This window comes from Ailuropoda melanoleuca, chromosome 5 (assembly GCF_002007445.2).
Source record: "Ailuropoda melanoleuca isolate Jingjing chromosome 5, ASM200744v2, whole genome shotgun sequence".
NCBI classification, from domain to species: Eukaryota; Metazoa; Chordata; class Mammalia; order Carnivora; family Ursidae; genus Ailuropoda; species Ailuropoda melanoleuca.
Genome location: NC_048222.1, coordinates 10,479,516 through 10,496,202, shown reverse-complemented (window position 1 = coordinate 10,496,202; position 16,687 = coordinate 10,479,516). Strand labels below are relative to the sequence as shown.

The window sequence follows — 16,687 nt, the reverse complement described above, 5'->3', positions numbered from 1 at the left end:
TCCCGGCGTTCTGGGATCGAGCCCCACATCAGGCTCCTGTGCTGTGAGCCTGCTTCTTCCTCTCCCACTCCTCCTGCTTCTGTTCCCTCTCTCGCTGGCTGTCTCTAAATAAATAAAATCTTAAAAAAAAATAAAAAAATAAAAAAAAAATAAAAAACTTAGGCAGACGAGGGTCCTGTAGAAGGTGCTGGCTGTTAGAACAGTGTAGTAAGCCCCAGAGCCATCTGCCTGGTGGCTTTCAGAGAGGAAGAAGAAAGATGTGTGCCAGGTGCCATAGAAAAAGGCAGGAGCGTGGGCAAGGCACTTCTGATGATCTCCAGTCTTTGAGCATGGATAACAGCACCTACTTTTATGGACGTGAAACTCAGTTTTCGAGAGCTCAGGGAACCTTCTGAGGATCACACAGCCAGTAAGAGGTGGGCCTGGGGTTCCGAGCCAGGTTGCCTGCCCCCAGGACCTGTGGTCTTCCGTTACACCACACCGCAGCCAGCAGCCACGCCAGCCTGCTGGGACGTGGACGTCCCGGTGTGGGGTCTGAGAAACAGCTTTGTGCTCACTTGGTCCTGGAGAGGTAGGTCTGTGACACCTCATGTGTTCAGAGTCCACGCTGCTGGGGAATGCCACGTTAGCCATTGCTGACCGATGCCCACGTGGCCATGGGCATGGCCTCAGCATTTCTGTGAGTGGCCGGTGGCTCAGTGTACTGCTTGCGTTCTTTCTCCAGCACTGGTGATCCCACAAGTTTCAGAGCCACGGGGGGACACCCCCTGCTCCATCCCTCTTCCCAGGGAGGCAGACCCTCTTTAGAATCTCTTGCAGGTGGTCAGCTCGCGGAGCATGGAGCGTGCCTCACTGAGGTACAGGGCGTAGTTAGGGCGACAGCACCCCTCAGGCTGAGTTGCTTGGATTTCCTGTTTCTACCCTCTTTCTGGAATAGGTGTGAATAGGAACTGTGGTGGAAGCTGTGAAGGGCCTCACATCCAGGTGATGGGTCTCTGAGAGTCCCACAGTAAACTGAGTTTAATGCGCCATAAAAGATGGTAATTGCCTTGATAGCTCCTCCTACTTCCCGCTTCCATGGGTAGGCGTAGGGACATTTCCGTGGGCTGGGGAGAAGGTACTAGCATTAGCTTGTCGCCACCTTATTATTATTATTTTTTTAAGGTTTTATTTATTTATTCGAAGAGAGAGGCAGGGGCGCCTGGGTGGCACAGTGGTTAAGCGTCTGCCTTCGGCTCAGGGCGTGATCCCGGCGTTATGGGATCGAGCCCCACATCAGGCTCCTCCGCTAATGAGCCTGCTTCTTCCTCTCCCACTCCCCCTGCTTGTGTTCCCTCTCTCACTGGCTGTCTCTCTCTCTGTGTTGAATAAATAAATAAAATCTTTAAAAAAAAAAAAAAAGAGAGGCAGACACGCAGAGAGCACAAGCAGGGGGAGCAGCAGGCAGAGGGAGAAGCAGGCTTCCACTGAGCGGGGAGCCCAACACGGGCCTCGATCCCAGGACCCCAGGATCATGACCGGAACTAAAGGCAGATGCTTAACCGACTGAGCCACCCAGGCATCCCCAGCATGTCACCACCTGATATCAGGAGTTGGCACACAGTGGCCCACAGGCCCGACCCATCCTGCTGCTCTTTGCCAGCCCCTGCCTCCCATCATCCTATAGAAAGGATTTTTCTTGGCAGGGGTCCTCAGAAGAGCCAGTAAAAAGTGGGTAGAGAAGTTACTATTGAAGAGGTACTGACTTTCAGTTTGGGGTGATGGAAAGTTGAGGGGACAGATGGTGGTGAGGGCCGCACGACAGTGCCACTGAATTGTCCACTTAAAAATCACTAAAAACAATACATTTTAGGTCATGGATATTTGACCACAATGAAGTCTAAAAAAAAAAAAGTGAGCAGAAGAGCAATATTTGGAAAGCATTCTTAAGTGGAGGGCCTAACATTCTACTGAGCGCCACGGAGAGCTGGGCTCTGTACTAGGAATTGAATGGAACTTTCTTTGTAAACCCTATCTTGACAACACCGAGGGGGTGTGGTTAGTTCCATTTGGTAACAGGAGAAATGCAGCCTCCAAGTTCTTCCTTCCTTCGTTGCCTGGTCCTGAAGGTCTGCCAGTGGACCCCAGGGCTTTCTAAACCTACTTCGATGAACTGTCGATGTCTGGTTCTAAAGAAAAGCTGGAAAAATCGGGGCAAAACGGTCTTAGTTTTGGTTTTGGCCCAGAGACCTCTTTAAACCTGTTGCTTTTTGTTTGTTTTCCTTTTCCCTGGGTCCCCACGCCTCTCCTTGACCTTGGAGGGGTGGTGGTTGCCGGCAGAACATGGGAGTGGGGGGCCTGGTTGGTACTCGGCCTCCCCCAGGAGAGGGGTGCCTGGTGGAAATTCCTGCCTGCTTCAGTGCCCCCCCCGCCCCCCCTCCCGGCAGGAGGGTCCAGAACTTGTGCTTTGTCACGGATGCCCGGGAAACGGGCGTGCGCTGCAGGTGCGGCCACGGTCCGGCCCTGCTATCTGTACCACCCAGGAGCCTCCTGGGGCCCAGATAGGCTGGCTCCTCCCTAATCACCCTGGCTGGCCCCATGCCCCGGCGTCACCCCCACATCCCCGCCGAATCACCCCATGCTTCCTGGGTGGGGCCTGGAGCTAAGCCTGGGCCTGATTATGTCGTGTTGTCCTTCTCATGTTTGATTTTTGCCTTTCCCTTTTCCCCCCTTAGTTTTTGCCTTTCTTGGTGTCCACTTTAATGAGACGGCTTTTTGCTCCTGCCCGTGGAAACTCACCCGTCCGGCCTCTGTCTTCAGCATTCTTGTTGAGTTGGCCTCATGCTGGAAGTGCTTCCTGGTCACTCTGGGTTTTTCCATACGGCAGGTTCTCTGCAATGACCGCCTTCCAGCCACTGGTTAAAGAACCACACAGGTGGCTGGGGGTGGGCGGTACGGGGATACCCGTGCAAGCCCCTGGGCTACCAGAACAGGGTCACCTTCCTCATGCTTTAAACTACTTTGAGGGGCACCTGGGTGGCTCAGTCGGTTAAGCGTCTGCCTTCAGCTCAGGTCCTTGGATCAAGCCCCGCGTCGGGCTCCCTGCTCAGCGGGGAGTCTGTCTCTCCCTCTCCCTCTGCCCCCTCCCCTGCTTGTGCTCTCTCTCTCTCTCAAGTATAAAATCTTTAAAAAATCCATAAACTTACTTTGAGCCTATGTGATTGGACCTGGTCCATCCAACAGGAACTGACTTGAATTAATTTTGTGTAAAGTAGGCCCTTTAAAAAAATAAAATGATTTGTTGGCAGCACCAGATTAGGGAAAAAAAATATCCACATTGAAAGCAAAACGATGTAGGGTGCTGAGAGTAACTTCTTCTGAGTTATGTGTGTATGTATGTATTTTCGTTTTTAAAATTAATTTTTATTTTACTTTTAAAAATGTAAAACATGTTTTATTCTTTAGCAAGACATGCAGTGAGGAAGAATTGAGAGCTTGGAGTCTTGTTTCTCAGGTTCCTATTAAATTCTTTCTTGGCTACAAACTTTATGTTGGTTCTTGTGCTGAAATAAAACTCAAAACCCCAAATTATCAGACTTAGTTATAAAAGTAATGCAGTTCCTGGGGTACCCGGGTGGCTCAGTTGGTGAAGCATCTGACTCTTGGTTTCGGCTCAGGTCGTGATCTCAGGGTCCTGGGATTGAGCCCCGTGAGGTCTGTGTGTTCAGCTTGGAGTCTGTTTCAGATTCTTTCTCCGTCTCCCTCTCCCCCTCTCACTGGTGCTCACTCTCTTTCTTTCTCTCTAAAGTAAATAAATAAACCTTAAAAAAAAATAATGCAGTTCCTACTGTAGAATCCAGAAAATTTTAAAGAAAAAAATTAAAAGTTGGGTAATTTTTTTATTTATACATAATTTGTTAGCATTTTGGTGTATGTTTTCATGGACGTGTATACTCGGGGGGGGGTTGTTGTTGTTTTTAACAAAATTAAGATCTTACTATTTCCTTCTCTTTCCCCTAATGTGATACTAAAAGCCATTAAGCATTTTCTTGCACCATCAGACCAAGCTAAAAACCTCACGCAGCTGAAAAACATCAGATTGTTGAACCATTCCCATTTGGGGTAATACATTTGCAGTTTTACACTGTTAGAAATAATACATATCCTCGTAGTTAAATCATTGACCTCAGCTGTGATTGTTCCCTGCAGAGAGGATCCTGGCAGTCCACTCACCAGATCAGTGGGTGTATGTATTTTTGCATTTGCTCTGTGTGGACAAATGGCTTCCCAGGAAAACTTGTACTAAAAGAGACCTTGCACAAGCAGAGAAAGATAGTGTCTGTTTCCTCTGGTATTTAGTGATGATGGTCCTTGATCATTTAAGCGACCAGTAGTACCTCACTCGTGTCTGAATTTAAATGTGATGATTAGTGGGGCGCCTGGGTGGCTCAGTAGGTTAAGCATCTGCCTTCAGCTCAGGTCATGACCTCAGGGTCCTGGGATCGAGTCGTGCATCGGGGGTCCTTGCTCAGAGGGGAGTCACCTTCTCCCTCTCCCTCTTCCTCTGCTGCTCTCTCATGCTCTCTCTCTCTCAAATAAATAAATTAAATCTTTCAAAAAAAATAAATGCAATGATTAGTGATGGTGAGCGCTTACCCTGTGTTCATTGACCACTTTTTTTTTTTTTTTTTTTTTTTTTAGTTCACGTCCTTCCGCAGTTACTCTGTGGGGTGTCTGCATTTCTCTTTCAGATTTGGGAGAGCTTTTATAATGTTAGTAACCCTTTGTCATAGTTGCAGGGATTTTTCTCTACTGTGTTATTTGCCTCTTAGTTTTGTTGAGTGTGTGTGTGTGTGTGTGTACACAGATCTTTTTTCCCATTTTTATCACAGGTCTTCCAGGTATTCTAAGTCGGGAAGGGCACAACTTTTAATTGAGCTCTGGCACCCATCTGAAGCTAGTGTTGGGGACAAGTATGAATGAGAATCTGTATCTTCCAGAAGATCCCTCTCCCAGCTCTGTCTCTTGAAACCTTGTTCCGCTCCTCACTGACATGTAATGCCCGCCCCCCTCATCATAGACGGTATCCTCAACGTCCTGGTCCTTCTTCTGGACCGTCTAGCAGTTTCTATTGTCAGATGGCTGTTGGATTAAAGCAGCTTTGAGCCTTCCTCATCCATCTTTGTAAGATACTTTTATACCGAGTTAAAAAGCACTTTGTCTAGGTTAAAAAAGAAAAATACCTCCCCCCCAGGAATGAATTCAATGAAAAGACACTGGGGCTTCAATGCAAAAAAAAAAACCAAAACAACAAAAAAACAAAGCAACAAAAACATCATGGTAGCATGCATAGGGATGCATTTCCCAAAACAAGACTTTGTACAGTTGCGAACATTGTGAGGCATCTTGCCAAGGATCCTAGGGACCAACTGAAGAATCCACAGGGTCGTGAGTTAGAATAAAGAGAGCTATTTTCATCCCTACTCCTGCTGGGAAAGAATTTGTATAGTCTCCAAACCCGATGCCTCCTATCGGTTTTTACCTTCTGCCATGTCCTGGCTTCTGTGTTTATTCCTAGGGCCACAGCCTTGTGTTTGAAACTGGAGCGTGCTGCAGTGCTGTCGGTCCGTAAGGCTCATCTGCCTTTGCATGTCTGGGTGGGAACCCCCAGCCCTGGGGTGGACGCCCAGGCTTTTCCCATCGGTGAGATGATCGCTGAGTTTCATAATCCAGAGCCCCTGGAGTTCCATAAAGGTTCTCAAGGGTGTTGTCGTCTCTGAAACATATTATGGCCGACAGTAAAGGTGATACTCACCTGAGCAAGTGTTTCATTGCTTATTTTGTGTATTTGGGTTCTCCGTAGGGTTTCGTTTTGTCCATCTCGGACATGTTCAAAAGCTCTGTCCCACATAGTCTCCAGTCTCTTGTGGTTCTAAAATTAGACACTTGGCATACCTTCTCCTGCTGTCAGCTCACCCCGGTGTGGTCTCACGTGTCAGACTCTGTGTTCCTGTTCAGTAGAGAAGGAGACCAGGGGAACGTCCTGACCCACCAACTTCAGATTTAATCTAGAATCAGGGCTTCAGTCTGTTGTGCTCCCGACCTCCCTCTCGTGGCCCCCAGGCTGCCTGGTGGCTTCAGGATGCGTTCGACTGTGTGTCCAGGTGGGGGGGGGGCTGCTCATTCCCTCATCTTTGTATCACTAGAATAGACCGTGATCGTGGGCTGTGTTCTTTCTGTCTCAGGCAGGGAACGTGGTAACAGGGGAGATGGTGGAAGAGCTTATCCTTTCTGGAGCAGACATAATTAAAGTGGGCGTTGGACCAGGTAAGCTTGCTGGGAAGCAGCGGCTGTGTGGTGGGCACTGGGGGATGGGGCTTGGGGCAGCTAGAGATGTGGCCAGAAGGGAGCCCATGGGTGACCTAGCCACAAGCGTAAAGTCCCTTTCTTTTGGAAGCATCACACCACTTTCAGAAGTTGAGCTTCCGAAAGATGCTCTTTTAGGAAATCTCACTGGGTTGCTTTCTGATGCCCCCGGGGAATGTCTTAAAGGAACTGGGATGTGGGTAGAATGTGAGGTCCAGTTTCAGAGCACTCGTGAAAGACGAGAGTGCAGATTTCATTCATGATCCCAGACACCTTGAAGAGGAAGGCCAGGGGGTGTACAATCATGAGGACGGTCAATGGACATGAAGGGCTCAAGCTTATATGAAGGCTTGAGGGACCCCAAACGTTGCACGTAGGCAATCAGCTATGAGGCTGCATTTGAATGTGACCCATGGCCCAGTCGTTACCACCCCTGGCATCTCACCTGATACATATCCAGCTCAGTTGGCCCATACCCTCTTGGGCATTCTCTCCTAGGACCACCCATTGACGTCTTGAGTGGAGGAGCAAGGCAGAGCCTTTCTGTCCTACTGGGCAGCTCCGTTATCTCCTGGGCCAGGTGGTCATCACTGTCCCCTTTGGCGAGACATGAGCATGAGCCTTCATGTTTCCAAATTCTTCCTTGCACATCCATTCCTAAATGAACACTCAAATTGGAGAGAAAGGAAGAAGATATACATTTTCAGCTGGGACAGAAAACAGCAAAGATTTTAAAAATACCGCCCACCCAAAAAGACACTACCAAAAAAGGAAGCAAACCACGAAGCCATATGAGAAGAGTGTGGGAATGCGCTGTTGGAGGCAGAAGACATCGTCGTGTTGTTGACTTGGCACTGCTGTCAGCCTGGAGGGAACAGGATGTGGAGGAAGGGAGGATTAGGGAAGACGAGGCTGGTTTGAGTGTGTAGCCTACAGGGAAACGCTCAAGGTCGGGCTTTGGGTATTGCTATTTGAGCCAACTAACATCGTCCGAGCAAGAGGAAAGACAGCCCTGGTTTTTACTGAGTGTTGGTCATTTTTGGAAAGTCAAGGAGAGGATGAGGCCCCGTTCTTACTGACAAGGAGCTCCCCACTTAGGATGGGCTGTAATAGACCGAGTTAATAAGAGAACAGGCGACTGATAGACCCAGGAGACTCTTTCTTCCAAAAGCAGGACACTCACCAGTCACCTGTTTAATCAGACATACGTACGGCGTGTCTACTCGCTGCTGTTGTGCTGGGTACGGGATGTAGGTGTCGTCTTGGCTCCCGAAGAGCTGTTCTTGATGTACGTGATGGGATCTTGAACATTCAGCCGGACTTGTTCCCTTCATGCACATCCCCTGTGTGTACACTCTGTTTCCCCAGAACATCGGTGGTCCTTCCATCGTCGCTGTGCCCCCCAGCCCCCAGCCCTGGCAGGGCTCTCTATTAGAACAGACTCAACCAGAAAGGGTAAGGGGCTTTGTTAAAGCCACTTCTTTAAACTGATTGGAAATGACATTTAAATTTCACGAATTCTTTAGAGTAAAAACACCGAGTATTCTCTCTGTGAATGACAGCCTTAAGAATGGGCGCCCTGCCCCTGAAACCGGGTGAAAACACGTACCCAGTTTCTCCTTTCGACCTGAGCATGAACCAAGACCCTTCCCATCCTGTGTTTCAAAGTTCTTCCTTGGCTTTTTCCAAGAAGGGTGACTGGCCTAACCTCTGTAGGTCTCTCCCGGGGGCAGAGCTCCGGGCCCCGTGGCAGAGACCCCTGCCTTCCCGCAAGGATCTGGCTATGGAGGGGGAGAGGAGAAAAGCCAGTTAGGAACCAGAGATTAGGAAATGAATTCTGCCTTGCAGTGCAGGTCTGGTGCCTGGGGCAGAAGGTGCCTTGGTGGGGAGAGGAGCTCGCTGGCTCTAGGCTCGTGAGCAACGCACGTAAGGCTGGACATCAAGAGATGCATTCTGCCCTGTAGCTGGATGGGTGCAGGAGGAAAGGGGGCTTCCCCATCCTTCTGGTTTTCTTGCGGAATCTAAGCCTGGAATTCTAGACATGGTTCTCGGTCCGGTCCTGTCCCCGAAGCCCTGGGGAGAGATCTGGGGGAGCCGGGAAGGCATTGGTGGTGGTGGGGAGCCAGGAAAGGAGGCTGGGGTTCTAGCAGCCTTGTCCCCAGGCCTCATGGCCCTGGAATTCAAGCCCCATTGATTGAGCTGGGAAACAGAGGAGTCACAGGCATGCGGGTGACTCATCGAGTCTTAAGTTCACGCATTCTTTTAGTGACTATTTTTAGCCCCCTTCTTATGTGCGAGGCTCTATTCTCAGCCCTGCATCTACCACAATGAATATCCCCGGAGCTTACCATCCAGCAGCGAAAACAGATCCCCTGCGTTCTTACACAAATAATTATTTAAATGCCTCTTTTTGAAGTGAATGCTATGGCGAACAACTCCCCTGAGGCAGTGACATTTAAGATAAAGCCTGAGAGCTGAGAAGCGTTGGCAAGACCAGGGGGCTGGTTCAGAGGGAGTGCTCGGACAGAAAGTACAGCGTGTACCGTGTACAGAGAATCCCCAGTGTGGGGAGCGGGGGGAGAGCGAGATGGCGGAGGAGGGGGGCGGGTGGACGTGCGGGAATTCGGTCTGGGTGATCTTGGGGGACAGGAGGTGCTCATTTGCGGGGAGGAGCGGACAGGACGAACCAGGGGACAGGTGCTGGAGGTGCTCTGGGCGTGACTCAGCCTGGACCTAGCTGGGATCACACCCTGCAGACGGGTCCACCAGGACTGGGGTTGACCCCACGTGGGAAAGACAGAGGCCAAGGGCGGTGCAGCATCCGGGCGGCTGGTCCTGAAATGGAAGATGGTCCTGCCGCCCAGGCTCGATGGGGACCCCGAACAGGGTGGGCGATCATGGAGCCCAGAAGGCTGGGGCCCACAGAGGACAGAGTGGGTGGGAGCAGGTGCAGGCCTGGGGTCAGTGACCCACCGCAAGCCCGTGCGTCAGAGTTTCCATTTCCGTTTCATAGGCGAGACGGAGAGGCTCAGAGGAGTTAGAAATTTGACAAAATCTGCAGGTAAAGAGGCTGTGGGAGGAGCCCGAGGGGTGTCTTGAAGTACAGCGTGGTTGTGCGGAAAAGCGAGGGACACGGAAAGGGAAGGAGTGTAAGCAGGCAAAGGTGGGGGCTGATGTCATGGCGAGTGACAGGGCGTCCCGGGCATCAGCAGTTGACGGTGATGAGGACCAGAAGCCACGTGGCCAGATGGAGTGGCTCTCACCACCCGCCCCTTCCCCATGGAAAGAAAGTTCAGCCCCGGTAAATGGGGGCAGGGCTGTGTGCCGGTGACGCAGTCTCATTTTGTAGCACGTTCTGCTCATTCTTAACCATCTCTCTTTGGGCCCCCCCTTTCCCGGCCTGCAGGTTCTGTGTGCACCACCCGCACCAAGACGGGGGTGGGCTACCCCCAGCTCAGTGCAGTGATCGAGTGCGCCGACTCTGCCCATGGCCTGAAGGGGCACATCATCTCCGTAAGTCTCCCTCGGGGCAGGGGGATGGCTGTGGGAATATCTCAGGACTTTGGGGGGGTCCCTGCACCTTGGCCCCGAGGAAGCCTGTTTCCTGGCTGCCCTTCATCCAGTTGGCATCCTGTGGGCTTGGCCATGAGCCGGGCACCTTGGTCCCAGCGGTGACATTTGGCAGAGACCCAGGCCCTGCTCCCCACTTTGCACCGAGGGGTGCAGGCACAGGAGTCAGTAACAACTCAGGGCATTCGGTGGCGCATTGGGGATTTGTGGGGAGCTTGGAGAAGATGAGAGGGCCGCATGCTCGTTTGCTACAAAGCACCCCAGCCTGGGTAGATTAAAGAAGAGAAAGTCACTGTCTCCCAGGTCTGGAGGCCAGACGTCTGAGATCGGGGCGTCAGCAGGGTCCCGAGGGCTGGGAGGAAGGCTCTGTTCTAAACCTCCAGCTCCCGTGGCTGGTGGCACCATAGCTTCTGTCTTCATTGTGGCATCTTCCCTGTGTGTGTGTGTCCACATTTCTCCTTTTTGTAAGGAAGCTAGTCGTGTTGGACTGGGGGCCACTGGTCCCTGGTTACCGCAATGAGGGCGGATTCAGTAGCATGTTGGGGGCAGAAGGCAGATTGCCGTGGGTTGAGAAATCTATGGGAAGGGGTGAGGAGAGGCAGAGGCAGCGATCTACGAGCATTTCCAGGAAGCTTCTAGAAGGACAGCAGCCTGGGACACAGCCACCAAACATTGAAGATTGAGTGAATGAATTAATGCCAAGTTCATACCTGTCCTCAACGTAGCGGTTCTTCTGCTCCACTTTCACTGATGTGACGAACATTCAGACAGTCGAAGAGACATACTGTAGCTCTCCCCTTCCAGCTAAAATGCTCAGAACAAGACAGAGCATGTGGGATAAAATTGGGAAGACTCAGAGCCATGGCTTCCACTTAATGTGGGTTTTTTAAATATATATATAATTACATATATATATATATATATAAATTTTTTTGTTAGAAATTTTGAATTCATAGTGTACTTTTAGTGGTCCTGTAACAGTGTTGACTCGTTGAATATATTGAAGTAAACCCTCAGAACTTTTCGCTGTACAGTTGCTGAACCAGGTTCCCACATTAAATAATTGATAGGTGATTAAAAAAAAATATTCACAAATGCATCAGATTACACACCCTGCAGAATGATGTCTTGTTGATTTCAGCCTGCACTTCGGTATGCTGACGTGGGATTTCTGGAATTGCTTTGAGGATATGGTGGTACTCTTTAAAAATCCCTACATGCACCTTCCCTCGTTTTGAGCCTCACTTCAGCATTTGGTGGGGCCCATGTTCAGAGCCGGGTCTCGTCTGCTAAGTGCCGAGGGAATGGCTTCTCTGAATTTGTCAGTCAGGGACAGTGACCGCCCAGGCTTGTGCTCCCAGTTCTCAGTAATGGTGAGCGATTTCCCAGATGGGCTTAGACGTTCTGTGTGTAACCGGAAGACCAGACGAAGTTCACACACTCTTGTGGGATCGGCACTCTTTTTTTTTTTTTAAAATATTTATTTATTTATTTGACAGAGAGAGAGGGCGAACAAGCAGGGGGAGCAGCAGAGGGAGAGGGAGAAGCAGGCTCTCTGCTGAGCAAGGAACCCGATGCGGGGCTCGATCCCAGGACTCTGGGATCATGAGCTGAGCCAAAGGCGGACGCTTCACCAACTGAGCCACCCAGGTGGCCCGGGATTGGCACTCCTGACCTGAGCTCATTTCTCCTGGCCAGCCAGTGCCTTGGTGGTCAGAGCAGCCATTTCTTTGACCGCCCGTGTGTCTGATGGGGTTTCACAAGCAGATCTCTCCCACTTGCCAGTCATCCCTAAACCCACCGGAAAGCCATCAGCTATTCTCGATCCTGCTACTCCGCCCAGTTGCCTGCCAGTTGTCTCCTGCTACACTTTGGTTGCTGAATTAGCACATCCATGCTGTTCAAATTCAGTAAAGGGAAGCCACGGCAGGGGGCTGTTAGCAGACGCTGATGCCCAAGAGGCTGGACTTGAATCGAGTTTCTATTTATTGTGGCCCACATGGGGTTCTGAGAGGCAGAGAGCTATAAATTCAGGACACCCCCTACGTAGGTGAAGATTCAAGTGTGACTTGTTAGTTTTGTCTTGTTGTCTGCTGGGGACATCACACAAAAGAGAATTTTAAAGATGGAAACAGACTTAGAAGAAGGAATGACTATTATTTATCGAGCATCTACTACATTCCGGGCACAATACACTTCTAATTTCTGATCCTTAGAACAACCTGACAAACTAGCAGTTAGCATCACTTGACAGGTGTATTAGTCAGGGTTCTCTAGAGACACAGGACCAAAGGGTGTGTGTGTGTGTGTCAAGAGAGGAGGTTGAGAAAGTATTTGTTATAAGGAATCAGTTCACGTGATTATGGGGGGTGAGAAGTCCCAAGATCTGCAGGGTGAGCTGCCAAGCTAGGGGCCTAGGAGAGCTGATGATGTAGTTCCAGTCCGAGCCTGGGGGCCTGAAGAGTTGATGTTTCAGTTGACCTTAAAAGGCGGGGAAAAAGACCACGTTCGTTCAGAGGCTGTCAGTCAAGGAAGATTCACTCGAGGAGAGTCAGCCCTGTTTTTCCATCAGGCCTTCAACTGATTAGATAGGGCCCACCCACATCAAGGAGGACAATCTGCTTTACTCAGTCTACCAATTCAAATGTTCATCCCATCAAGAAAAAAAAGAGAGAGAGAGAGAGAGAGAGAGAAAGGAAGAAAGGAAGGAAGGAAGAGAAAAGAGAAGAAAGAAAAGAACCCTCCCAGAAACACCCAGACTAATGTTTGACTAGGTATCTAGGTACTCTGTGGCCCAGTCAAGTTGATACAGAAAATTAGCCATTGCAACCATGTGAGGAACTGAAGCTTCAGGATCTTAAGTCACTTGTCCGGCATCACTACTGGCAACATTCAGACTGAGGTCTGTTCATCTTCCCTTGATTGCCCCACCCCCATTTCGAAAATGAGGATGTCACAAAGAGCGTGAAGAAGAAAGGCTTGCTGAAGTCACAGAGAATGCAGGGTTCTGCGGGACCCCATCTGCTTGTTCTCCCACCCCAGCGTTCTGGGAGACGTGTGCTTCCTCTGTCCTTCCCCACAGGGTCCCCCCATGCATGTCTTCCAGCAGGGAGAGGATGGTCAGTGCCCGATGCATGGTTAGAAGGGGAGGGATTTGAACCACCAGCGAGTTCACTATCCACCAAATAACCAAGCACACCTTGGACTTCGTGCTGATTTATAGGACCTAGAAGGAAGTCCTGGGAGGAGGTTGACTGGGATCACTGTGGTCTCTTCTTGACTCAAGCTCCAGCATTTTAATCGGTGCATTTTATAAAGACCAAGAGAGCATACCTATCAAGGCTCAGGAGGCCTGGTATCGTGAAGGGCTGGTCATGGTAAGGGTCCAGATGATTCAGAATCATCCCCAAAGTTCTCCGTCTCTGTGCCTGGTCACTGGCCCACTGACCCTCTGCAGAGAAGTACCGATGGATCAGCGAATTTCTGATAATTTTAATGACTTAACATAGCCTTTCAGAAGCAGTGAGACCATTCTTTAGCAAGACCTACACAAAGTTATTCAGATAATTACATTTTCATGAGGCCTGAAAAATTCTGCAACAGGATAGGTTTGGCCTAGAAAAAGTTAGAAAATACAGATAAATATAAAGATTCCTGGAACTGTTATCCTCTTAAGAGAAACATGCCTAGTGTTTTGATAAGTATGCTTCTAGGCATTTTTATGTTTTTAAAAATTCTATTTATTTATTTATTGCTTCAAGACATTTTTAGAATGTACACTTAACCAGGGTTCTAATCTTGTCCTAACATTATTATTGCTGTTTGACCTTGGGCAAGTCACTCAACCTTTCTGNACCCTTTTATGCATTTCTCCTTCCCCCCCCCCCGCTACCTACAAAATAATCAACTTCAGGTTGCTTGTGGTGTTGGAATGGAAAAATGAAGTTTGTAACAGCCTCGGCGTGCGGTAGGTGCTTGATTTGACTTCCCTCTGCCAGTCCCGTACCTGCTTTCACCACCCTCGGTTTCAGGGTAGGGTAAGTATTCCAAAGAAGAAGGGGTATGCCGACAGTTCACAGATCGCCTCCCCCCCATTCCTGTCACGTGATGCTTTTTCTGCTGGAATACAATGTGAATACTCTTGAAAAACAAAACAAGCAGCTCTTTGAATATTTGCACATTGTTTTTGAAAACATTCCGGCGCTGTGACGTTTCTCTGTGAAAGTAAACGTGTGTCTCAGATGGCAGAGATTTACCCCCTCCTGCTCTTGCCTCCTGAGAACATGAAAAGGACGCTTTGAGCAGGTTCTGGAAATCATCCGTGAACGGAAGTAGGGAGCAGACTCCTTGGCCCTAAAGCATTTTGCGACGTCGGATCGCGCGGGGTTAAATGTGCAGTCTGGAGTGCTTGGTCCGCCCAGTCTATTTATAAATGCATTTCCAAGTAGGGCGAGCAGAAGATGCTGTACGTAGGATTTCCTCTCCCCGGCGCGTCACGGAGTCCTCTTAGCTGTGGACATCTTGGCCCATCCTGGGAAGAGAAGAGCTCCTTTTCAAGGGCTCCAGTGACCTCATCCCTAGCCGCAAGAATGTGGAATTTCCGGGCCCCACACAAGACACCTCCGTGGCAGTCACAGCTCCTCACTCACAGCTTGCAAGCAAGGGAGTGTGTGTGTGTGTGTGTGTGTGTGTGTGTGTGTTTCAAGTCCGATAACGTCCTAATGTAATGGGGCCGTGAGTTTGTTTAATCTTCTAAAGTCATATGTTTGAAACCCTATTGAGTACAAAACTGGTTTTGGTAAAGAGATAAAGTATTCAGAAAATTGGCAGGGCGAGCGAGGGGCATACAGGGGGCTTGTAGCTTTGAAAGAGGAAGTTAGATATGCTGGAGCTTGGAACGGACAAGAGACGCAGTCCCAAGTCCTGTCACTGTCTTCCCATGCGCGGCTGGGGCCTTGTAACTTAGAGGGGCAGACCACTTCTGCAGTGACCATTCCCTAGCACCCCAGGGCCCTCCGGGGGTCAGAGAAGCCAGGCACGCTTCATTTTATTGAGCTTGCTTTCTTGCACTTCCGAGAAACCGTGTTTTTTCTTTTTGAACGGAAGGTCTGTGGCAACCCCACACCGGGGGCAAGTCTCTTGGCACCGTTTTCCCAACAGTATTTGCCTGCTTGGTGTCTCTGTGCCACATTTTGGTAATTCTCACAGAGTTTCAAACATTTTCATCCTTGTATTTGTAATGGCGATCTGCGATCGGTGATGACGGCTCGCTTAAAGCTCAGAACGGTTGGCATCTTTTAGCAAAAAAGTATTTTTTAATTAAGCTGCGTACAGTCATGCTGTCTAAGTCGAGTGCACGTCCCTTCTGTATGCACTGGGAAACCACAGAATCCATCCGACTCGCTTCATTGTGATCTTGGCTTTATTGCTTGTGGTCTGGAACCAAACCAGCAGTATTTCTGGGGTGTGTCCGTCACAGACACGATGGAGGAAATAGTTCCAGGCAGTAACTATGCATAAAAAAACAGAGTTCGAGCTTTCACACCTACTTTTGGGTCCGAACTGCAAAGAAGTAATGAGGCGGAAGTTGAGCTGTAGCTGCTGGAGCGACAGGCCTCAAAAGCAGATAAAAAGGGGATTGAGTCACAGGACCCCTGTTCTCCATGGGAGGTGTTCATACAGTGGTTCACCCCGGTTGGCTAGATGCCCTCCAGCTCTGGGGGCCCATACGCCTTCCTACCAGTTGTGGCGACGGTAGCCCGGGTGGCCTGTGTCCTTCCCAAGGCTGGTCCGACCCCTTTCTGGGTGGGTCCCACCTTCCAGGGACAGGCGCTTGCCTCTGAGACCTNTTCTCTCTCTGTGGGGTCTGGCTGCAATCCCGGGCCACCCTCGCCGGCTGTCTCCTGGGACGTCACACAGGCCGCATTGGGAATAGCAGGTAGCGGCTGGTGTTGGTAAGGAGGCCCTGTGGGCTCTGCATTCTAGAAGCCCCACACTGTGCTGCTGGGGCTTCAACATAACTTCCACGATGGGGCCACGCTGGGCAGCCCAAGGTGACCATCCCGCTGGGCACTAAACCAGCCCCAGGCGTGTGCTCTCTGTGGGCACGGTGGGATCAGGAATGCACGTTTGATTCTAAGCTAACCGGGCCCATTTCGTGGAGGTGGATAGGGGACGCACGGAGTGGCTAGAAGCATAAAGGAACTCCGTGTCCCTTCCCCGGCTCTTAAAATATTTCAGCTCTTGTACTAAATAAACCTCACCTCACACCAGGAAGGGAGGGAAAGGTGACTACCGAATGAGAGGGAATCCGGACGGCCCTGGCCGGGCGTGTTGTGTAAGGGGCTGGCGGGGAATTGAGGTCTCAGATCACCTCCTGCTGCCTCCCGTTTCCCCGGGGTTCCCAGGCAGGGCAGGGGCGGACCCAGAGAAGAAACCCTGGGAGGCTTGGGGGGTGCAAGGTGCAGCATTGAAGGCAGCAAACTAAGTCCAGACACGGTGATTGGGAAGTGCTGGGCCCGGGCTCTGAGGGTCGCTGCTTTTGGCTGGGGGCTTGTCCTTGGCAGGGGGTGCGTCCGGAGATCCCCTCCTGATGACCAAATCACCCCGGGCCGGGGTGGGGGGGAGGCGGGCAGCCTGGCCAAGCGCACCGCCGCTCACACCCTCTCCTTACTTTTTCCTTTTTGAAGGACGGAGGCTGCACGTGTCCAGGAGATGTCGCCAAAGCCTTTGGTAAGGGGACAGGGAGGGAGGGGCGGGAGTTCCCTGCCTC

At 50.5% G+C, this 16,687-nt stretch overlaps 1 protein-coding gene across 4 annotated transcripts in view; it reads left to right on the top strand.

The window, feature by feature from the left end:
- Positions 1-16,687, top strand: part of GMPR (guanosine monophosphate reductase) — a 42,239-nt gene that overhangs the window by 18,109 nt on the left and 7,443 nt on the right. For 3 of the 4 annotated variants that reach the window (XM_034660290.1, XM_034660289.1, XM_034660291.1), the window contains 4 exons: positions 6,225-6,306; positions 7,714-7,800; positions 9,752-9,858; positions 16,605-16,647. In XM_034660290.1, coding sequence (XP_034516181.1) covers positions 6,225-6,306; positions 7,714-7,800; positions 9,752-9,858; positions 16,605-16,647 — 319 coding nt within the window. The remainder of the gene's footprint in view (positions 1-6,224; positions 6,307-7,713; positions 7,801-9,751; positions 9,859-16,604; positions 16,648-16,687) is intronic. The other variant, XM_002923102.4, reaches the window with a different exon arrangement.